This window comes from Mustela nivalis (assembly GCF_964662115.1).
Source record: "Mustela nivalis genome assembly, chromosome: X".
NCBI lineage: Eukaryota > Metazoa > Chordata > Mammalia > Carnivora > Mustelidae > Mustela > Mustela nivalis.
Genome location: NC_139040.1, coordinates 1,700,421 through 1,723,886, shown reverse-complemented (window position 1 = coordinate 1,723,886; position 23,466 = coordinate 1,700,421). Strand labels below are relative to the sequence as shown.

The 23,466-nt window shown below is 59.6% G+C and overlaps 2 protein-coding genes and 1 long non-coding RNA gene across 3 annotated transcripts in view; 2 read left to right on the top strand and 1 right to left on the bottom strand.

Moving 5' to 3' along the window:
* LOC309856038 overlaps window positions 1-23,466 on the top strand; it is a 1,055,650-nt gene that overhangs the window by 689,296 nt on the left and 342,888 nt on the right. The gene's annotated exons all lie outside the window — the stretch shown is intronic.
* Window positions 667-5,015, top strand: LOC309855533 (uncharacterized protein). The gene is made up of 2 exons (XM_082715888.1): window positions 667-952; window positions 1,236-5,015. The coding sequence occupies exon 2, from the start codon at window positions 1,394-1,396 to the stop codon at window positions 3,653-3,655; it is 2,262 nt and encodes a 753-aa protein (XP_082572014.1). The 5' UTR covers window positions 667-952; window positions 1,236-1,393; the 3' UTR covers window positions 3,656-5,015.
* On the bottom strand, window positions 7,179-11,383 carry LOC309856106 (uncharacterized protein). Its single transcript, XM_082716852.1, has 2 exons — window positions 11,098-11,383; window positions 7,179-10,814 (listed from the first exon to the last, which is right to left on the bottom strand). The coding sequence occupies exon 2, from the start codon at window positions 10,654-10,656 to the stop codon at window positions 8,539-8,541; it is 2,118 nt and encodes a 705-aa protein (XP_082572978.1). The 5' UTR covers window positions 10,657-10,814; window positions 11,098-11,383; the 3' UTR covers window positions 7,179-8,538.

Here is a 23,466-nt window from a genome sequence, read left to right as displayed (position 1 = left end):
GAGAAGAGTCCGTGGCACCCTCCTCGGGACAGGCCACTGGCACTTGGGTAGCGACGCGCCTTGGCCAGTGGGTCTGGGTGGGCGGGTCGTGCGTGCACCCACAGCGGCCTCGCCCTCACCCCGCAGCAAGCCTGGGGGACTGCAGACCCTCCCTCCGTTGGGGTGGAGAGCGTGAGTGCTCGAGTGTGCGCACGAGGCGTCTCCTCCACGTAATTAATGGCACCCGGACGAGGTGCTGCCCGCCGAGCTGGGACAGGACCAGTCTTGGTCGGGGTGGAGGAGGGGGGCAGCAGGCGAAGAGGCCCCCAGGACGCCCTCCCCGCCCCCAGTCCCGTTCCCCACCCACGCCAGAGCGCAGCGCCCCGCGGGCGCATCTCCGGCCTGCCCAGCCCCTCTCCCGCGGCTCCCCGCGGACTTGGGGGCCCCCGCGGGTGTGGAACCCTCGCCACGCTGGCGCGCCGAGGGCACGCTCCGGGAGCGGCGGGCGGTGGACCAGGCTGGGTCAGGGATGGGGGCACCGAGTCGCGGATCCCCCGGGTCCCCCCACCTGTGCCAGCGGCCCCTCAGGGGGCCGGGGATGGGCGGGGGGGGGGGAGCAGCTGACGTCACGCGCGGTCCCGGGGTGCCCGCGGCGGTGGCCGCAGCCCGGCCGCGTGACCCGCGCGCGCCAATGGCCCGGCGGTCTCCGGGGCGACGCGGAGGGTCCGCGCTCCGCCGCCCCCGCGCCCCCGCCCCGAGTCCGCACTGCAGAGAGTGGCGGCGAGCAGGCGCCGGCGCGCTGGCCCACGTGCCGCGCGGAGAGAGGGACCGCGAGAGGAAGCGGGAGAGAGAGCCGCGCGAGAGAGCCGGGGAGAGAGGCGCGCACCCCCCCCCCCCCCGGCCGCTGCGCCGCGCGGCCCCTGCGCCCCTCCTGCTGGGACCTCCGCCGGGAAAGACCCCGACCCAGAGGAAGGTACCAGACCCCGGGGAGGGTGCGCGTACCAGACCCCGGGGAGGGTGCGCTTGGCCCCCGGGAGACCCGGCCGCCCTCCGCCCGCTCCAGCGGGACTGCGGCAGCCTGCGGGGGCGGCGGGGGGGAGGAGGAGGAGGGGGCTGTGGCCCCCCGCGGGTCGGTGGAAGGCGGGGCAGGGATCGAGCCTGGGCGGCAGAGGCGCCGCCCCGGGGGAGGAGGGTCACCTGGCGGTGGGAGGAGGGTGTGGGCATTAACCTCGCTCTCGTCCGGTTCCTGTTCACAGGCTGTGGAGACCTGGGCCGTTCTCTCCGAGTCCTAGCCGCCCTCCACCCCACCCCCTGCCTCATTCTTTCCTCCCTCTCAGTAGCACCCTCCCTGGGCTGCGTCGGGAACGGTTTCCTGCCCGTAGTGTTAGCCCCGCGCCGGCAGCGATTGTGCACGATGGCGGTGACGTTGCTGCAGGACTGGTGCAGGTGGATGGGCGTCAGCGCTCGCAGGGGCCTGCTCATTCTGGGCATCCCGGAGAACTGTGATGAAGCCGAACTCCACGAGTCCCTGGAGGCCGCCCTGTGGCCCTTGGGCCACTTCACCGTGCTGGGCAAAGTGTTTCGAGAGGAGGATAACGCCAGTGCGGCCCTGGTCGAGCTTGACCGGGAAGTCAACTATGCTTTGGTCCCCAGGGCAATCGCGGGCACCGGGGGTCCCTGGAACGTGGTCTTTGTGCCCCGTTACTCAGGCGAGGAGTTTCTCAATCGCGTGTTCCACTTCCTGGAGCAACAAGGGCAGATGGTGGAGACCGTGGCTGGGGTCCTGGGCCTGGGACTGCGCAGGGTGTGCTGGCTCCGATCGGTCACTCAGGCCCTCCAGCCCTTGGTGGAGACCCTGCGGTATGAGCGCCTGGGCGTGTTTTCCGGGAGGGATCCGCTCGCCCCGGGGGAGGAGCCCTTTGAGGCCTGGCTGGACCACGCCTCCGACATGCTACAGGTGTGGCAGAGTGTCTCAGAAAGGGAGAGGAGGCGGCGGCTGATGGAAGGCCTTCGAGGGACAGCCCTGCAGCTCATGCATGAGCTCCTGGCGGACAACCCCGCCAGGACGGCGGAGGACTGCCTGGCGGCCCTGACCCAGGTGTTTGGAGACAACGCGACCCAGAGGACCATCCGGATGAGGTGTTTGACCGCTCACCAGCAGCCGGGCGAGGGGCTTTCCGCTTTCGTGTTGCGGCTGGAAGTCCTGCTGCAGAAAGGCATTGAGAAGGGGGCCCTGGCCAGAGGCTCAGCTGACCTCCTGCGCCTGAGGCACATGCTCACCAGGGCCATCGTTCCTGAGCCTCTGGACGAGGTACTGAGGAAGCTGAGAATGGCTGGAAGGTGTCCAAGTTTCCTAGAGATGATGGGGATTGTTCGGGAGTCTGAGGCATGGGAGGCCAGTCTAGCCACGATCGAGAGAGCCCAGGCAGAGGAAAGGGTCCGTGCCCAGGCAGAGGAAAGGGTCCGTGCCCAGGCACAGGAAAGGGTCCGTGCCCAGGCAGAGGAAAGGGTCCGTGCCCAGGCAGAGGAATGGGTCCGTGCCCAGGCAGAGGAAAGGGTCCGTGCCCAGGCAGAGGAAAGGGTCCGTGCCCAGGCAGAGGAAAGGGTCCGTGCCCAGGCAGAGGAATGGGTCCGTGCCCAGGCAGAGGAAGGGGTCCGTGCCCAGGCAGAGGAAAGGGTCCGTGCCCAGGCAGAGGAATGGGTCCGTGCCCAGGCAGAGGAAGGGGTCCGTGCCCAGGCAGAGGAAAGGGTCCGTGCCCAGGCAGAGGAATGGGTCCGTGCCCAGGCAGAGGAAGGGGTCCGTGCCCAGGCAGAGGAAAGGGTCCGTGCCCAGGCAGAGGAATGGGTCCGTGCCCAGGCAGAGGAAGGGGTCCGTGCCCAGGCAGAGGAAAGGGTCCGTGCCCAGGCAGAGGAATGGGTCCGTGCCCAGGCAGAGGAAGGGGTCCGTGCCCAGGCAGAGGAAAGGGTCCGTGCCCAGGCAGAGGAATGGGTCCGTGCCCAGGCAGAGGAGAGGGTCCGTGCCCAGGCAGAGGAATGGGTCCGTGCCCAGGCAGAGGAGAGGGTCCGTGCCCAGGCAGAGGAAGGGGTCCGTGCCCAGGCAGAGGAAGGGGTCCGTGCCCAGGCAGAGGAAGGGGTCCGTGCCCAGGCAGAGGAAGGGGCCGGTGCCCAGGCAGAGGAAGGGGTCCGTGCCCAGGCAGAGGAAGGGGCCGGTGCCCAGGCAGAGGAAGGGGTCCGTGCCCAGGCAGAGGAAGGGGCCGGTGCCCAGGCAGAGGAAGGGGTCCGTGCCCAGGCAGAGGAAGGGGTCGGTGCGCAGGCAGAGGAAGGGGCCAGCGCCCAGGCTAAGGCGGAGGATGATAGCATGGAGGAGAGGCAGCTGGAGGAGCCGGAGTGGGAGGAGGAGGAGGAGGAGGAGGACAGTCACGATCGTGACACTCTCCCCACAGACCTAGGTCAGGCAAGCCCCTCAGAGGCCCCTGGGGGCCCCACTCCTGCCCACATGGGCCGAGCTTCCAGGGCGGGCCCAGGAGGTCCTGGCTATGAGCCAGAGGGCCTCCCCCAGGCCGGAGACGAGGAGGCCGGAGAGCCCCCCGAGGAGGGGCTCGAGCCCATCCCAGAGGGGTTGGGAAACGTGGATGGGGCTGGGGAGACGATCCCCCCCGTGTCCTCCTCAGGCTAATAGGCTCAGAAGGCCCAGGGCCCCCCTCTCCTCTCAGGCAGCAGAGCTCTGGAGGCAGGGGGAGGCCATGCCGGGGCAGCAGCCTCACCCCACGTGCGGGGCAAGGCCGAGGGAAGGCCCCACCCAGCCCAAGCCAAGACCCCAGGCACTCCACCATCCATAAGGGGACCTGAACACCGCCATGAGCCCTTCCAAGTGACCAGGATGACCACACTTGACACCACATGGGGCGGGGAAAGGTGCTCCCCCCGCAACCCATGGCAGCACCATACCTGGCCCCAGCCCCAGTCCCAATCCATGCCAACTCAGGCAGCCAGTCTGGGAAGCACCCCTGAGTGGCTGACCCTAGCCTAGGTGAGGGGCACCCGGAGCCATCTGCCACCTACACTGGACTGGGAGATGTTAGGGACCGCCTCAAGGGGGCCAGCCTCTTGGGTCTCCCAAGAGGGAGCTCCTCATTCGCATCCCCCAGGGCACGTCACTCCATGTTCTGGGAAACCCGCTTGTGTCTCTGTGGGGCCCTTATGACCCACGTGTCACGTTACTCCCCCACCCCACTAGGTCCCGTTCCTGTGCAGAGCCTTGAGGTGTGCAAGAGCCCGCGGTGGGTGTCCTGGCCCACCGGGGCAGCCACCCCCCAGCCCGGGGACCTGCCGTGAGCCTCAGTGGCGACCGGGGCTCCGCTCGCTCTCTCTCCCAGTGTTGTGAGCTCCACCGCTGCTTTCTCGGTGTAGATTTAAGCCGGCCGCTGCTTGTTCTCGTGGAGATGTGTGTGTGTGTTTCTCTGAGCGGCTGTCCCCAGTCCCATCTCCGAGATCCCCAGCCCAGTTCCAGGAGACGGCCGGAAGGATGCCCGAGGGCACGGCTGCTGCTCGCCCCGTGACCTCGGGAAGGAGGAACCGACCAAGGACCGAGGTGGCCAGCGGGAGTCTCCACGGGAACCGTGCTCTGATGTGCCACCCCGTTGTTTCTTGTGACTCCGTGTCCCCGGCTTGGCCGAGTGTCCCCTGCTGCGTTTTCCGCCATCCTGGGACTGTCCTGTGCAGACCATGGGGCGGGACCAGGCCCCAGCATGTCGGCCAGAGGGGAGGGTGCGTGCCCTGGGGTGAGGGGACGTGCGTGGCCAGCGTCCGTCGTCCTGGCCAGAGGTTGATTGTGGGGCCCCCAGGAAGGGAGACTGAGGCGGGAGGGCCACGGTGTTGGGGGAAGCAGAGGCACCTCGTTTGGGACCCCAAGAGGAGGGGGAGGCCATGGCCCATGGGCTCTAGTGGCCGTTAGATGTTCCTCTCTCTGTTGTCATTCCCTGTCTTCGATGGTTTCAGTAAATGTTTCTCTTCAATAAAGTTTATTGAATGTGTCAGCTGAGTCTCGTCTCTGCTGTGGGCAATCGAGCGAAGAGCGTGCTGGCATTGGGGAAGGGGGTGGGTTGGCAGGTGGCAACTGTGGTGTGGTACAGGGGTGAATCCAAGGGTGCACCCAAGAGAGGCTGTGTGATCCCTTGGGCTGGGTGGAGACTGGTGACAGGAACTTGGCACAAGCTGTGGATGGCTGGGACTCCTAGAAAACCCAGAGAGTCTTTAGGAATATGTGGGTTAGACCTTCAAAGGAGGGAGAGGGACAGCAGGTAGGGCCTGAGGCTCCAGGATCTGTGGAAGGGCTGTATGGCTCAGGGCATGCACTGGGTTAGAGAAGTCAAGCATGCGATCGCACAGGCCAGCCAGTCGTGGAATGGCCAGGGCACGAGGTTGGGTGTCCGCACCAGGAGCTGCATGGCTGTGTCCGTGGTAGAGGGATATTCCAACCATGTGCAGTCATCTGATTCTCTCCTCTTTATAAATGATTTCCAAAGTTTAGGGTTTCATTGGTTCTCATCCTGCTTTGGTCCTGTTCGCTTTGCCTTTTGAAAATAAGTGGCATTCATCATAATTCTGTCCTTCGTAGGGGGAAGTGGTCACAGGCGGCCAGTTCTTAGGATTGAGGATTGTTTCTGGTGTGTGATGCAGGAGATGAGGCCATGCAACAAAGAGCTGTGTTGTCCCAGAGGTTATACATCCTAGCTGAGAATGCCAGATACAGTCCCATAGGGTTTTCATTTTTTTATTTGAAGTTTTAATTTTACTTCCAACTAGTTAACATACAGTGAAATATTAATTTGTAATATAGTATTAGGTGCACAATATAATGATTCCACACTCCCCTACAACACTCATACAACTCGGTGCTCATCTCAAGTGCACTTCGTAACCCCCACCCCTATTCCCCCCCCTCCCCTCCGGCACCCCCACTCTGGTAGCCATCAGTGTTTTCCCTATGAGGAAGACTGTTTCTTGGTTTGTCTCACTGTCTTGTGTCTTTCCCTTTGCCTGCATGTTTTATTTCTTAAATTCCACATAGGTGTGAAATCATATGGTATTTGTCTTTGACTTTTTTCACTTATCATTGTACACTCTAGCTCCATCCATGTTGCTGCAAATGGGAAAATATCATTCTTTTAATGGCAGAATAATATTCCTCTATCTGTGAATGTGTGTGTGCATCATATCTTCTTAGACTGAGAGTTTTTCAACAAAAAGCATAAATTTTTTTTTATATTTTATTTGACAGTCAGAGATAACAAGTAGGCAGAGAGGCACACAGAGAGAGAGAGGGTGGGGAAGCAGGCTCCCTGCCTAGGAGAGAGCCCAATGCGCTGCCCGATTCCAGGACCCTGGAATCATGACCTGAGCTGAAGGCAAGAGGCCTTAACCCACTGGTACCCCATCCAGGCATCCCATATGTTTTAATTTCAGGTAATGTAAGTGTGATGATGTCATTATGGAACGATACTGACAAAACATACCGAGTAACTGAAAACCTCTAGAATCTCACAAGGTTTGGGGACATTGGGCACAGACATTTTTATATCACCTTCTGCAAACATACTAAAGTTGCTTGTGTTTGATGCCTTGTGGTCTAGGATTGTGTGACATCTCTGGTGCATCAGGAACATCTCACACATGGGACACCTGGGCTGTTCTTGCAGGAATTTCCTCCCACTATACAAAGCCTGAGGACTGTGGACCCCAGCCTGCCCTACCTTCCATCCCTTGGCCATCACACCCCACCAAGTCCCATGCAGCTCCTGGTGCGGACACCCAACCTCGTGCCCTGGCCATTCCACGACTGGCTGGCCTGTGCGATCGCATGCTTGACTTCTCTAACCCAGTGCATGCCCTGAGCCATACAGCCCTTCCACAGATCCTGGAGCCTCAGGCCCTACCTGCTGTCCCTCTCCCTCCTTTGAAGGTCTAACCCACATATTCCTAAAGACTCTCTGGGTTTTCTAGGAGTCCCAGCCATCCACAGCTTGTGCCAAGTTCCTGTCACCAGTCTCCACCCAGCCCAAGGGATCACACAGCCTCTCTTGGGTGCACCCTTGGATTCACCCCTGTACCACACCACAGTTGCCACCTGCCAACCCACCCCCTTCCCCAATGCCAGCACGCTCTTCGCTCGATTGCCCACAGCAGAGACGAGACTCAGCTGACACATTCAATAAACTTTATTGAAGAGAAACATTTACTGAAACCATCGAAGACAGGGAATGACAACAGAGAGAGGAACATCTAACGGCCACTAGAGCCCATGGGCCATGGCCTCCCCCTCCTCTTGGGGTCCCAAACGAGGTGCCTCTGCTTCCCCCAACACCGTGGCCCTCCCGCCTCAGTCTCCCTTCCTGGGGGCCCCACAATCAACCTCTGGCCAGGACGACGGACGCTGGCCACGCACGTCCCCTCACCCCAGGGCACGCACCCTCCCCTCTGGCCGACATGCTGGGGCCTGGTCCCGCCCCATGGTCTGCACAGGACAGTCCCAGGATGGCGGAAAACGCAGCAGGGGACACTCGGCCAAGCCGGGGACACGGAGTCACAAGAAACAACGGGGTGGCACATCAGAGCACGGTTCCCGTGGAGACTCCCGCTGGCCACCTCGGTCCTTGGTCGGTTCCTCCTTCCCGAGGTCACGGGGCGAGCAGCAGCCGTGCCCTCGGGCATCCTTCCGGCCGTCTCCTGGAACTGGGCTGGGGATCTCGGAGATGGGACTGGGGACAGCCGCTCAGAGAAACACACACACACATCTCCACGAGAACAAGCAGCGGCCGGCTTAAATCTACACCGAGAAAGCAGCGGTGGAGCTCACAACACTGGGAGAGAGAGCGAGCGGAGCCCCGGTCGCCACTGAGGCTCACGGCAGGTCCCCGGGCTGGGGGGTGGCTGCCCCGGTGGGCCAGGACACCCACCGCGGGCTCTTGCACACCTCAAGGCTCTGCACAGGAACGGGACCTAGTGGGGTGGGGGAGTAACGTGACACGTGGGTCATAAGGGCCCCACAGAGACACAAGCGGGTTTCCCAGAACATGGAGTGACGTGCCCTGGGGGATGCGAATGAGGAGCTCCCTCTTGGGAGACCCAAGAGGCTGGCCCCCTTGAGGCGGTCCCTAACATCTCCCAGTCCAGTGTAGGTGGCAGATGGCTCCGGGTGCCCCTCACCTAGGCTAGGGTCAGCCACTCAGGGGTGCTTCCCAGACTGGCTGCCTGAGTTGGCATGGATTGGGACTGGGGCTGGGGCCAGGTATGGTGCTGCCATGGGTTGCGGGGGGAGCACCTTTCCCCGCCCCATGTGGTGTCAAGTGTGGTCATCCTGGTCACTTGGAAGGGCTCATGGCGGTGTTCAGGTCCCCTTATGGATGGTGGAGTGCCTGGGGTCTTGGCTTGGGCTGGGTGGGGCCTTCCCTCGGCCTTGCCCCGCACGTGGGGTGAGGCTGCTGCCCCGGCATGGCCTCCCCCTGCCTCCAGAGCTCTGCTGCCTGAGAGGAGAGGGGGGCCCTGGGCCTTCTGAGCCTATTAGCCTGAGGAGGACACGGGGGGGATCGTCTCCCCAGCCCCATCCACGTTTCCCAACCCCTCTGGGATGGGCTCGAGCCCCTCCTCGGGGGGCTCTCCGGCCTCCTCGTCTCCGGCCTGGGGGAGGCCCTCTGGCTCATAGCCAGGACCTCCTGGGCCCGCCCTGGAAGCTCGGCCCATGTGGGCAGGAGTGGGGCCCCCAGGGGCCTCTGAGGGGCTTGCCTGACCTAGGTCTGTGGGGAGAGTGTCACGATCGTGACTGTCCTCCTCCTCCTCCTCCTCCTCCCACTCCGGCTCCTCCAGCTGCCTCTCCTCCATGCTATCATCCTCCGCCTTAGCCTGGGCGCTGGCCCCTTCCTCTGCCTGCGCACCGACCCCTTCCTCTGCCTGGGCACGGACCCCTTCCTCTGCCTGGGCACCGGCCCCTTCCTCTGCCTGGGCACGGACCCCTTCCTCTGCCTGGGCACCGGCCCCTTCCTCTGCCTGGGCACGGACCCCTTCCTCTGCCTGGGCACCGGCCCCTTCCTCTGCCTGGGCACGGACCCCTTCCTCTGCCTGGGCACGGACCCCTTCCTCTGCCTGGGCACGGACCCCTTCCTCTGCCTGGGCACGGACCCTCTCCTCTGCCTGGGCACGGACCCATTCCTCTGCCTGGGCACGGACCCTCTCCTCTGCCTGGGCACGGACCCATTCCTCTGCCTGGGCACGGACCCTTTCCTCTGCCTGGGCACGGACCCCTTCCTCTGCCTGGGCACGGACCCATTCCTCTGCCTGGGCACGGACCCTTTCCTCTGCCTGGGCACGGACCCCTTCCTCTGCCTGGGCACGGACCCATTCCTCTGCCTGGGCACGGACCCTTTCCTCTGCCTGGGCACGGACCCCTTCCTCTGCCTGGGCACGGACCCATTCCTCTGCCTGGGCACGGACCCTTTCCTCTGCCTGGGCACGGACCCTTTCCTCTGCCTGGGCACGGACCCTTTCCTCTGCCTGGGCACGGACCCATTCCTCTGCCTGGGCACGGACCCTTTCCTCTGCCTGGGCACGGACCCTTTCCTGTGCCTGGGCACGGACCCTTTCCTCTGCCTGGGCACGGACCCTTTCCTCTGCCTGGGCTCTCTCGATCGTGGCTAGACTGGCCTCCCATGCCTCAGACTCCCGAACAATCCCCATCATCTCTAGGAAACTTGGACACCTTCCAGCCATTCTCAGCTTCCTCAGTACCTCGTCCAGAGGCTCAGGAACGATGGCCCTGGTGAGCATGTGCCTCAGGCGCAGGAGGTCAGCTGAGCCTCTGGCCAGGGCCCCCTTCTCAATGCCTTTCTGCAGCAGGACTTCCAGCCGCAACACGAAAGCGGAAAGCCCCTCGCCCGGCTGCTGGTGAGCGGTCAAACACCTCATCCGGATGGTCCTCTGGGTCGCGTTGTCTCCAAACACCTGGGTCAGGGCCGCCAGGCAGTCCTCCGCCGTCCTGGCGGGGTTGTCCGCCAGGAGCTCATGCATGAGCTGCAGGGCTGTCCCTCGAAGGCCTTCCATCAGCCGCCGCCTCCTCTCCCTTTCTGAGACACTCTGCCACACCTGTAGCATGTCGGAGGCGTGGTCCAGCCAGGCCTCAAAGGGCTCCTCCCCCGGGGCGAGCGGATCCCTCCCGGAAAACACGCCCAGGCGCTCATACCGCAGGGTCTCCACCAAGGGCTGGAGGGCCTGAGTGACCGATCGGAGCCAGCACACCCTGCGCAGTCCCAGGCCCAGGACCCCAGCCACGGTCTCCACCATCTGCCCTTGTTGCTCCAGGAAGTGGAACACGCGATTGAGAAACTCCTCGCCTGAGTAACGGGGCACAAAGACCACGTTCCAGGGACCCCCGGTGCCCGCGATTGCCCTGGGGACCAAAGCATAGTTGACTTCCCGGTCAAGCTCGACCAGGGCCGCACTGGCGTTATCCTCCTCTCGAAACACTTTGCCCAGCACGGTGAAGTGGCCCAAGGGCCACAGGGCGGCCTCCAGGGACTCGTGGAGTTCGGCTTCATCACAGTTCTCCGGGATGCCCAGAATGAGCAGGCCCCTGCGAGCGCTGACGCCCATCCACCTGCACCAGTCCTGCAGCAACGTCACCGCCATCGTGCACAATCGCTGCCGGCGCGGGGCTAACACTACGGGCAGGAAACCGTTCCCGACGCAGCCCAGGGAGGGTGCTACTGAGAGGGAGGAAAGAATGAGGCAGGGGGTGGGGTGGAGGGCGGCTAGGACTCGGAGAGAACGGCCCAGGTCTCCACAGCCTGTGAACAGGAACCGGACGAGAGCGAGGTTAATGCCCACACCCTCCTCCCACCGCCAGGTGACCCTCCTCCCCCGGGGCGGCGCCTCTGCCGCCCAGGCTCGATCCCTGCCCCGCCTTCCACCGACCCGCGGGGGGCCACAGCCCCCTCCTCCTCCTCCCCCCCGCCGCCCCCGCAGGCTGCCGCAGTCCCGCTGGAGCGGGCGGAGGGCGGCCGGGTCTCCCGGGGGCCAAGCGCACCCTCCCCGGGGTCTGGTACGCGCACCCTCCCCGGGGTCTGGTACCTTCCTCTGGGTCGGGGTCTTTCCCGGCGGAGGTCCCAGCAGGAGGGGCGCAGGGGCCGCGCGGCGCAGCGGCCGGGGGGGGGGGGGGTGCGCGCCTCTCTCCCCGGCTCTCTCGCGCGGCTCTCTCTCCCGCTTCCTCTCGCGGTCCCTCTCTCCGCGCGGCACGTGGGCCAGCGCGCCGGCGCCTGCTCGCCGCCACTCTCTGCAGTGCGGACTCGGGGCGGGGGCGCGGGGGCGGCGGAGCGCGGACCCTCCGCGTCGCCCCGGAGACCGCCGGGCCATTGGCGCGCGCGGGTCACGCGGCCGGGCTGCGGCCACCGCCGCGGGCACCCCGGGACCGCGCGTGACGTCAGCTGCTCCCCCCCCCCCGCCCATCCCCGGCCCCCTGAGGGGCCGCTGGCACAGGTGGGGGGACCCGGGGGATCCGCGACTCGGTGCCCCCATCCCTGACCCAGCCTGGTCCACCGCCCGCCGCTCCCGGAGCGTGCCCTCGGCGCGCCAGCGTGGCGAGGGTTCCACACCCGCGGGGGCCCCCAAGTCCGCGGGGAGCCGCGGGAGAGGGGCTGGGCAGGCCGGAGATGCGCCCGCGGGGCGCTGCGCTCTGGCGTGGGTGGGGAACGGGACTGGGGGCGGGGAGGGCGTCCTGGGGGCCTCTTCGCCTGCTGCCCCCCTCCTCCACCCCGACCAAGACTGGTCCTGTCCCAGCTCGGCGGGCAGCACCTCGTCCGGGTGCCATTAATTACGTGGAGGAGACGCCTCGTGCGCACACTCGAGCACTCACGCTCTCCACCCCAACGGAGGGAGGGTCTGCAGTCCCCCAGGCTTGCTGCGGGGTGAGGGCGAGGCCGCTGTGGGTGCACGCACGACCCGCCCACCCAGACCCACTGGCCAAGGCGCGTCGCTACCCAAGTGCCAGTGGCCTGTCCCGAGGAGGGTGCCACGGACTCTTCTCCTGTTTTGCTCACTCCAAGTACTCAGAGGTCGACCCCTTGGGCCTGTTATCTTGCCATGTGTCCTTGGGCAAGTCCTTGCCCCTTCTCTGGGCCTCAGTGGAACGACAGAACTGGGGTGTCTACCTGAGGGGGTGTGCGTGTGTGTGTAGGAGAGCTGGTGGGCTGGGAGTGGAGCCCTGGGTGTGTCCCCTGGTCCCGGTGCCCTTGCCAGCCTAATGGGCTCCAAGACATTTGCTCTCTTGGCCCCTGAGGGCCGCATGGGTGCGGTGCCTCCCCAGAGACCTCCGGGTCAGCCTTCTTCCACAGATCCTTCCTCTTTCCTTTGCTAGCTAGGCTAGTCACCATACCAGGGCAGTGCTGCCACCACTCAGAATGGAGCTCCAGTCCCCCTGGGTCTCGGCAGCCTGCACCTGTCCTGTCATGGGAGTCTGGGGCCATGGGCACAGCCTCTCTGCTGGTCCAATGGCAGACAGTTTCCCTCAGGGTCACACCCTCAGGCACAGGTGTTGTCGCCTGTCCACCCCCCTTCTCTATCCTTGCCTGGCATCTGGCCAGACGTCCTCTCCCGTGACTTGCTTTGCACACTCAAGCTGTACTGGTCAAGGTTTCCTCCGAGCACCCAGCTCACTCATGCTCCTGGCCGAATCAGAGCCCTGGTTTACTTGTCTGTGACCCCGTGGACGGGCATTCGTTCACACCGCTCCCAGTCTTCGGCTGTCAGAGACACTGCTGCCACCGGCACCTTGTGCATGCCTGTCTGAGCCGCTGTTGGCACGACAGGCTCTGGCACGTACACCAGGAAGTGGTTTTGCTGGGACTTGGGCCCTTGGGTGCCCATCGCCGCCGCAGCCAGGTGTTGCTAATCTGTTGTTCCCCACGGGTGGCGGAAGCTGTGTTCGCTCCCACCAGCAGCATGGGCGCGGTCCTGTGCGCTCCACAGCCTGAGCAGCCTTTGGTCTTGTCCAGCCTTGACCGCTTGCCCACCTCCACAGGGCGAAGCGCTACCTCATTTTTGTGTGCCTTGTGTTTCCCTGGTCGGCAGTGAGGTCGAGTGTGTCAGACATTCCCAGCTCCGCTTCTGTGAATCCCCTTTGCTCATTTCCTTCCCACTGTGCAGAAGCCTCGCTGGCCTGTTTCTAGGAGAAACCTCCCTAGCATCAAGGCCGAAGGCACTCTCATTTTTTTCCCCTACAATCACCCATGGCCCAGAAGCAGGCCATGTTGCAGCTGGTCTCATCGTCGGAGCCTGGCTGGCCCATGTGGTCTTACTCCCCCAGCTTTCTTATCTCCTGGGTGGTCAGTGCTGGGTAAATGAGGAAACACAGGCGCTCTGTCACAGACCCGCTTTCCCAGTCGGCCTTGTGGGTGGGCTCCCTCCCTTTCTCCCCGCCCAAGGCCAAGACTGCCCCTCCTAATACAGGTGAACTGCTGCTCTTAACATCCACCGTGAGAATGTCTGTCCACCAAACCTTGGCGCTGGCGCTGCCATGGCTTGCACCCCACGTTGTCCTCTTTCTTGGTGTCTGCCATGATTTGTCTGGGGTCCTTCCCCAGAGAGGGTGCTCCCGTGGGAGCATATGTGGGCTCCATGTCACCAACTGGCCAGCTGACCTGCAGGCCGACTGTCAGTTCATTCCCTCTGCATTCAGCCTCGCCTCTCCTACTCTCCTTCCTTCCGTTATCTGCTGACTCCGAGTCCAGGACTCTCTGGCTCTCCCTTGGGGTACCCGTTCCCCCTCTGCCAGGGCTGGGCTGGGACACCCCAACTACCTTTCCTTTGTCACCTCTCGGCCCCCATTCTGCTCCCCATCTCAGCACAGCTGACGTTCCTTCCTTCTTGGCTTTTCCTTTCTTGGCTTCTGGGAGCCCCCACCTTTGGGCCAGTCTCCTCCCTCTCTGCCTGCCCACCCTCGGGTCCCCCTCCTCCCTCTCCTTTGCTTGAGTTCAGCGCGGTGCCGGGAGGCTCCCAGCCTCAGCCCCAGGACCCTTGGGGCCTCCAGCACCATCCTCACTTGAGGTCCTCTCATCTGAGAGACCATCTGCCTGCCGATGGCTCCAAATGTCTTGTCTCTGGGTGGGACCTCTTCCCTGAGCCCCACCCATGCTCATCAAACTGCCCACTGGGATGCCCCATGGGAACTTCAGAATGAAGATGTCCGGACAGGAGCGCTCCAGCCCCGCGCCACACGCTGCTAGCCTCTTCCCTGGGCTCCCCCCAAGGGCTCCGCCTCCCACCTGGTGGCTCCGGCAAAGACGCCAGGAGTCCTTGTCCCCTCTCCTTTGGTCTTCACTCCCAGTCTAACCTGTTGTGGGATTTTATCAGCTCTAGTTGGTGACTGCTGATCTTCTCCGCGTCTCCATGGTTCCTGGCCCCATCTCCTGCTTCCCCAGCCTCCGGTCCGGCCTCTCTGTCTACCTTACTCCCGCCCACATGGCAGCCGGAGCAAACTCACTGCAAGGCCAGCAGACCCCGCTCCCCGCCAGCCAGCGACAAGTCGTCCCTGTGGCTCCCCACCTCCCCAGACTAAGGAAATCTCCAAAGTCCCCTCCCTGGCCGACAACCCCTCTCCACCCGTCCCCGCAAGGAGCTGGCCTCTCCTTTCCCTGCCACCCGCCGCCAGCACCTCTCACCAAAGCCCTGCTTCACTGGCCTTCTCGGCTGGCCCCAGAGCACCACACCCAGCTCCTCCTCACCGGTGGTCTTTGCCTTCCTCCCTCCTCTGGGCGGGACAAAAACCCAGCCCAAGAACTTCCCGTGGGGGCCGCCTCCACCGCCGCCTCCTCGTCCTCCTCCTCCTCCTCCTCCTCCCCCTCCTCCTCTTCCTCGTTCAAATCTCGGCAGAAACGTCCTCTCCTCCCAGAGGCCTCCTCTGCCGGGCCACCCACATCAAAAGGGGGGGGGGGCGGCTGGAACGCTCCCCGTCCACATTTCACATCAGCAACAGTGATGGATGGGTCATCCTGTGACACACAGACGGCAGAGGCTTCAGCCTCTGCTTTGGGGGCATTGCGGCCTTCCTCCCCAGGCGGCCGTGCCCATATTTCTCACCCGAGGGTCCCCAGAGCCTAGGACAGAGTCTGACCCACAGGAGGCTCTCAGTACCATCCTTCGAGCGAGCGCCCGAACCTGTCAGCCGGCTCCCGTCTGCCAGGGGCCTGGGGCCCCTTACCCCCGAGGGCTGTGGAGAGCCCAGCGGGTTTGAAGTGAGGGGGGTGACAATGATCAGACCTGCTGTGTGGTGAACTGGGCAGCAGGGAGGCGAGTCTGGAGCAGAGGGCGCCTTCTGCAGCAGGCCAGAAGGCCAGACCAGATGGGGGTGGCCTGGGCCTCCTCAGGCAGAGGGCTTGAGAGAAAGGGGGGGGATCCGGGCTCCAGGGAGGGAGAAGGCACAGTGTGGGCTCGAGCAGGGCCCCAGACTCCCCAGTTGTGTGTGGGCCCAGAGGATGGGATGGTGCTTCTCTGACGTGGGGATCACGCCGCCGGCAGTTGCCTTTCCTCTCACCTTTCGTGAGAAGGGGGGCTGGAAAGTGAGGAGACAGAGGCAGGGAAGAGTTCCTGTGGCCACGCTTGCGCTGGAGAGCCCTGTGCGACACCAGGCAGGTGCACACTGTGCCCTCTTCCTCCCACCTCCACCCCCCCCACCACCACCCAGGCGCTGTGGATGGCTGGGGTCCCTACTGGACGTAACGGAACTGTAATTGTGCCGCCTGCTTGGCTCGGCTCCCAGGGTCTTCCATCTTTTTGGCTTGGTCCGCCCGATTGCCGGTACTAGGCCCGGCACAGAGCCGGTGCCCAGCAGATGGTAGCCACAGGGAGAAAGCAGCTCAGAAACACTGGGCTGTGGGGTGGCACAGAGACGCTTCAATCAAGATTCACAGAGGGCCTGGGCTGCTAGGGGAGGGATGCCCCCATAACCCACCTCCTCCAGCAGCAGCTGTTGCAAATACAGTCCAAGGGACGACGGCCAGCCTAGCTGAGCACAGAGAACGCAGGCAGGGCAGCAGAGGGGCCTTCAGTGCTTCTCTTCACCTGGCTGCTGCCCGGTAGGGCGACCTCGGCTGTGTCCCTTAACCTCCACGGGTTGAGGGGGAGCCCTGTCTGCTCACAACCCAGGAAGAGCTTCTCTGCTTCGCCCCGCAGTCACCAAGGGCCCAAGCCCTGCACAGCTGAATGGGCCCCTCCTGTCTCCTCCAGGGAGAGCCTGGGGTTCCCGCCTACCTCCTAACCAGGCAGTGCCCACCCACGCTTCCTAAACTGTGGCTTCAGACCAGGTCCCTGCCAGCCGAAGACAGCTCTAGCTGCTCGACAGCCCTCTGCCTCCACCACCCACTCTGCTCACACACCCAGCTCCCGCTCCCAGAGTCTGGGGGCTCCCCACCCTGCCCCAAACCTTCCGCAGGTGTTTGGGCAGCCTGGCGGGCCCTCTCCTCCCTTTCTCTACCCGCCATTCCCTTGCCGGCTGCTCCTACCTGGGGAACAGTACCTCCTCAGCCCCTTCCAGGCTGCCAGCCCTGTGTCCAGCTGCCCACTGGAACCTCACGGGTACAGGAGGCCCCCATTGGGCCCACATGGGCCTTTGGAGCATCACCCCAACATGGCACTCATGCTTCCCCACTCAGGGTACTGCTGGGCTGGGCAAGTGGCAGCACGCCTTCCGTCGGCCCGTCCTTCACAGACCCGGCTGGCTGCGGCACACTCCGTAGCTCATGACAGCCCCTCGCGGGGTGGGAGGCTGGGTGGCCGCAGGCTCGGACAAACATGGGACACAGGGCGTGGCCAGACTCGAGGGGTGGCCAGCCTGCCTCTGCCTTGGGTCAGGGTTTGGATGGTTCTCGCGTCGAGAATCGGTGATGGGAGTGTGAATTGTCAGAACATCTTCAGACATCTGCGTGCGGTCCTTTTAACCAACCGACCCACCCTACCCTGTGACCCAGCCCTGGCACCTCTCCTTGTTTACCCAGGAGAATGGATCACAAAGAGACTCACACAAGGATGTTCCCATCAGCTCTCATCCTAATAGCCCCATACCGGAGCCCACCCAAATGCCCATCCGCAGGAAGAGGGACAAGGGGCTTGCTGTGAATCCCTATGCTGTGGACCTCTGACCCTCACAATCGCAAGGGTCTGTCTCACAGACGATACGCGGAGTGAGACAAGCTAGACGCCGGAGTGGGACACCGTGTGATTCCACCGACACAGAATGCAAGAGCGGGCAGAAAGGATCTGTGGTGCAGGAGATCCCGAGGGCGGTTGCCTCCAGGGAGGCAGGAGTCACTGGCAAGGAGGTCAGAGGTACGTTCTGGGAAGACGTAAATGCTCTGTAGCTTGACAGGGGGCTGGGTCAGTCCCTGGGTGGATGCAGTTTTCAAAAGGCACCAAACGGTGTACGCTTCGAACAGAGGCAGCAGTAAAAGGAGCCATGTTCTCTAAGGCTCCGTCCATCTGTTACGGAGCACCCAGGGCTATGAATTTTGTCTCCGCAAGGTCTGTATGAGTGTGTGTGTGTGTGTGTGTGTGTGTGTGTGTGTGTGTGTATGCCCGTTTGCATGTGGAAGCCCTAAACCCCAGGGGCCATATTTGGAGATGAGGCCTATAAGGGGGCAATTAACGGTTGAAGGAGTTCCTAAGGGCCTGATCCCGTAGGAGTAGTGTTCTCCTAAGAAGAGATGCCAGAGAGCTCTGTCTGTCTGTCTGCCTCTCTCTTACTGCCTCTCGTTCTTCCCTCTCCCCCACCCCAAGTGCACAAAGAAGAGGTTCTGTGAGCACACAAAGAGGTGGCAGCCACCTACAAGCTGGGAAGAGAGCTCTCAGCAGAAACCAGCCATGCTGGCACCCTGATCTCCGACTTCTCGCCTCCAGAACTACGAGAAAACCAAGGTCTGTCATTTAAGCTGCCCATTCTGCGGTATTTCCTGCCGGTGGCCTGAGCTGGCTAAGACACCCGGGTTCCCTTGTGTTTGCCTGGGAGAGTCGCACTTCCTTAGAGAACCCCTGTTTCCTCATCTGCCAGTCAGGCTCATCTGCCTGTCCCACACGGAGGCTGCGAGAGTCCCCTGTGAGACTGTTATGTGGTAGTGTTCTGAAGATTCCGAGTTCTTGTATTCTCCTGAGGTGCTATTGTGCTCCCCGCCAGGGTGAGTACAGTGCCTCTATCCAGGCAGGCTCCGCCCCCTGGATATCCTGCAGGGGGGGTGGTCGGGGTCCGAGCCCCAGTGAGGAAGGGGGTAGTGGAAACTCAAGAGCTGTCAGTCATCAAGGTTCTGGGAATGGCAACTTCCAGGCTGTGGAGGGCAGCTACTGCCAGGCCGGGCTGCCCAGCCTCCCCAGCACCTAGCCATGGCTGTTGCCGGTTCCTCGGAACGAAGCCCCTGAAAGGGGGGCAAGTCTGTCTCTCCTGACCTGCCACCACTGTGCCTGGAATAAGGGTGTGTCCTGCCCTCTAATGCTTTGACCCAGGTGAACTGAGTCCACTTCCTCCCTCGGGGGCCCGGCCCGGCCCGACCCAACCCAGTCCAGTGCTCCCTCAGTGAGCCCTGAAGCCTTTGCCCGCTTGTCCATGGCCCCCCTTCCCGGGCTGCCTCTCTCCTAACCAACCTCAAGCCTTCTCCAAATGCGAGTGCTCCTTTAGCCTCCAGGAACCCCGTGTACAGGGGACTTCCTGTCCCTGTCCCTGGGGAAGGAAAGGTATGTTTTTGTTTTATCTTTTCCCTCCCTCCATCCTCCCCATGGGGAGGGAAGGACATTCCATCCCTGCGAACTTAGGGAGCTCCCGGGGCCTTCCCCAGACAAAAGGAGGCCCTTCTCTAATTCATCCAACAAGGAGCTAAGCTGTACCCTCTACGTTCCTCTGATTACACTATGTGCTGAGCCTACGCCTGGACATCAGAGCAGAAGAACAACACCCAGCCGTAACTCAGGACGTCGTCTAAGGGGTGACCACAGACCCTAAGGACACCATCCCCCAAGCAAACGCAGAGGGATGCGCTCTGTCATACCCGTCAAGGGGACCCACTCCACCCCAGCCCCAGTGCCCTAGCATCCACCCAGGTGGCGGTAAGTGCACTCTTTGTGCGCATTTCCTCCCAGGGGATGGATGGTACAGAGATACAAAGGTCAACCAGTGCTCACTTGAGCGCGTCCTCCAAGTCGAGTATGGCTCTAGAGTTCAGGGATCTGGGCAGTGAACGCAACGAGAAGAGTCCAGAGAGAATAAAGGGTGTACCTCTTGGCCTCTTTTTACTTCTTCTCCCCAACCCACCCCTCCCCGCCTCTTATTTATTTATTTATTTTTCACTTCTGTGGAGCCTGGCAAAGACCATCCTCTTGAAAACCAGGACTCTTGACTGTTGGGGTCAGGTGCTCGAAACAGAAAAGTTTCAGCATCAAGACACAACTTTGAGTGTCAAGACTCATCAAGTGTGTCGATCTCAGAGCATAGGCGGTGCCCCATACATGGTAGTGTAGGGAGGAGTGAAGGGAGGCCAAAGAGCTGTTGTCTCATTCAAAAGGAACCGAGAGCTTGACCTGTGGATGCATTGGGAGTGCACGTGGGAGGACCGTAATTCTGATCACTCCTGAGTCTTTGTGGGTCTGCGCTAAGTATCATACCTGCTGACACCTATAGAATGGCAAATATGACTAGTGCTGTGAAGGAAAGGCACACAATGCTGTGTGAGTACCCTCAAGGGGGATATGAATCGGTCTGGAAAGCCAAGGAAGTCTCTCCTAAGAAAATGGCACGGGCGCTGAGGCCCGAGGGACGGGTAGGGGATGCCCAGGGAAAGGAAGAAGGCAAGCGCATCCCGGGCCAAGGGTACAGCAGTGTTCAAATGTCCAGTGGTGGGAACCATATTACCTAAGGGGGGTGCTGAAATAGGACAGGTCAAGCGAGGGTGGAAGGCTGGCTTGAGATCATCCTGATTGGCAGACGCCTTATCAGAGCTCTCAGGCTGTGTAAATCAGGGTTAAGAATTTTGACCCAGGGTTAAGAATTCAAAGCACAGTGGGGAACCGCTGAAGAATTTCTAAGCAAGGGATTAATGTGGTCAGATTCGCCCTTTTTTTTTTTTTTTTTTTTTTTTGGTGCCAATTTTAAATACAGTTTTATTTAAGACATTGCATTTTCCACTTAACAATACAGTGCTTATAAAGTGCAATGTTTATTTCCTTTCCCTGTGCACATATTCCATATTCAAGTATCAAGAATGCCCAGTTTTTTTTTTTTTGTTTGTTTGTTTGTTTGTTTGTTTGCTATAGCAGCTCAACATTACATCTGCCATGGAATTTGCTACAAATTTGGGTCCTTTGAATATTGTGTGTGGAACAATGCTCAACCTATTTATTCTCAGATTGGTTTAGTCAACCTCTTCAATGGTGGGCCCAGAGGAGGCACCACCAGAGGGAGGAGCTCCACCACCAGGGACGCCTCCAGGCACTCCTCCTGGCATGCCCCCTGCACTCGGGTACCGCTTGGTGATGATGGGGTTGCAGACTTTCTCCAACCTTCACTACCTACTCCGACAACCAGCCTGGTGTGCTTATTCAGGTGTATGAAGGTGAGCGTGCCATGACCAAGGACAACAATCTACTTGGAAAGTTTGAACTCACAGGCATACCTCCTGCTCCTCGTGGTGTCCCTCAGATTGAGGTCACTTTTGATACAGATTCGCATCTTAAGGGATCACTCTTGCTGCAGTGTGGGGGAAGGTTCTGGATGGGGCAAGGTGGTCTTTTGGCCAGACCAGTTGGTGGGATACTGTAGAATCCCAGCCAGCAGAGAACAGCTCAGATGGGAAGGAGTCAGCGTTTGCTCACAAACCCTCTCAAACAATTCTGAGAAACCGTGGATCCCCTCGCACATGGGAGTTGACATTTAAAATGTTTCAGTCTAAGCCCAAGTAGTAAATATGTCATTTCTGCTATATCGTAAGTGTTGACATTTTTTAAAACAAAACCTGAACGTCACGATTTTGATGGCACCCAGTGAAATCTAAAGATCCTGGCCATTTGACACCCATCACCACTGACTTAAAAACACAAGAAAAAGCTCTCCTTTAAGTTGGAAAATCGACATCCACATTTCATCTCTGTGAACTTATATCTCCACCCCCCTTCCCTCACATAATGTTATCCGAATGTAATCTGTCTTTTATCCTCAGCGTCTCTTGTGGAACCCTATAGTGTTTCTCTGCAACAAAAGTGTACAAACAAATTGAAATGCTATTTTATTCGTTGTGACTTTTATTCACTGTGCTAAGACTCCACATTTTTGAAGTTTCCACCACCACAATTATTGATCATAATACCCAGTTGCTCAGAATAACAAAGATAGTAGAGTTTTCAAAAACGAATTCATTGACGTGAAAAGCAAAATTTGGTTGGAAAAGAATTTTTAGGAGAGATGGATGGGATTTTCCCCCAAGGAATGAACGTCTTCACGGAGAAGTATGAGGTGTGCGAGTGCGAGGCAAGATTATTTACCTTTTTATTTTTATTTCCAAAAATTTCTTTTTAATTTCTTTGGAGTTTTTTAAATCCAAAGAAGCAGATGAGCCTAGCCGCAGCAGCTGGGAAACAAAAAGAAAAGAAAAGTCATCAAAATCAGAAAGGCAAAGTAAAACTGTCACTATTTGCTGATGACATGATACTTTATGTATGTAGAAAACCCTGAAACCTCCACCCCCGAAAAAAAAAAACAAACCCCTATTAGAACTAATAAATGGATTCAGTAAATTTGCAGGATGCAAAACCAGCATACAGAAATCTGTTGCCTTTCTATACACTATTAACTATCTACCAGGAGGAGAAATTGAGAAAACAATCCCATTTACAACTGTACCAAAAAGAATAAAATACCTGGGAAAAAAAAACTTAACCAAGGAGGTAAAAGACCTGCACTCTGGAAACTATAAGACACTGCTGGAAAAAAAAAAAAAAAAAACTGAAGACAACGCAAATAAACAGAAAAAACAGATATTCCGTGCTCATGGACTGGAAGGAGTAATATTATTTAAAATGTCCATACTAATACTTTATGTGGAAAACCCGAAAGACTCCACTCCAAAACTGCTAGAACTCATACAGGTATTCGGTCAAGTGTCAGGATATAAAATCAACGCCCAGAAATCAGTTGCATTTCTCTACACCAACAGCAAGACAGAAGAAAGAGAAATTAAGGAGTCCATCCCATTTACAACTGCTCCCCAAACCATTAAGACACATAGCAATAAACCTAACCAAAGAAGCAAAGAATCTGTACTCAGAGAACTATAAAGTACTCATAAAAGAGCTCGAGGAAGACACAAAAGAAATGGGAAAATATTCCATGCTCACGGATTGGAAAAACAAATAGTGTGAAAATGTCTATGCTACCCAAAGCCATCTGCACATTTAATGCAATCTCTATCAAAATACCATCCATTTTCTTCAAAGAAATGGAACAAACAATCCTAAAATTTATGTGGAACCAGAAAAGACCCCGAACGGCCAGAGGAATGTTGAAAAGGAAAACCAAAGTTGGCGGCCTCACAATTCCAGACTTCAAGCTCTATTACAAAGCTGTCATCATCGAGACAGTGTGATACTGGCACAAAAACAGACACATAGACCAATGGAACAGAATAGAGAGCCCAGAAATGGACCCTTAACTCTATGGTCAACCAATCTTTGACAAAGCAGGAAAGAATGTCCAATAGAAGAAAGAGAGTCTCTTCAACAAATGGTGTTGGGAAAATTGGACAGCCACATGCAGAAGAATGGAACTGGACCATTTCCTTACACCACACACAAAAATAGGCTCCAAATGGCTGAAAGACCTCAATGTGAGACAGGAATCCATCAAAATCCTTGAGGAGAACACAGGCAGCAACCTCTTGGACCTCAGCCTTGCGGCAACTTCTTCCCAGAAACATCACCAAAGGCAAGGGAAACAAAAGCAAGAATGAACTACTGAGACTTTGTCAAGGTCGAAAGCTTCTGCACAGCAAAGGAAACAGTCAACACAGCCAAAAGACAACCGACGGAATGGGAGAAGATGTTTGCAAACGACATATCACATAAAGGGCTAGTACCCAAGACCTATAAAGAACTTCTCAAACTCAACACCCAAAGAACAAATAATCCAATCAGGAAACGGGGCAGAGGACATGAACAGACATTTCTGCAAAGAAGACACCCAGATGGCCAACAGACACATGAAAAAGTGCTCCACATCGCTGGGCATCAGGGACCTACAAATCAAAACCACAATGAGATACCACCTCACACCAGTCAGAAGGGCTAATATCAACAAGTCAGGAGATGACAGATGCTGGCGAGGGTGCGGAGAAAGGGGAACCCTCGTATGCTGTTGGTGGGGATGCAAGCTGGTGCAGCCACTCTGGAAAACAGCTGGAGGTTCCTCAAAAAGTTGAAAAT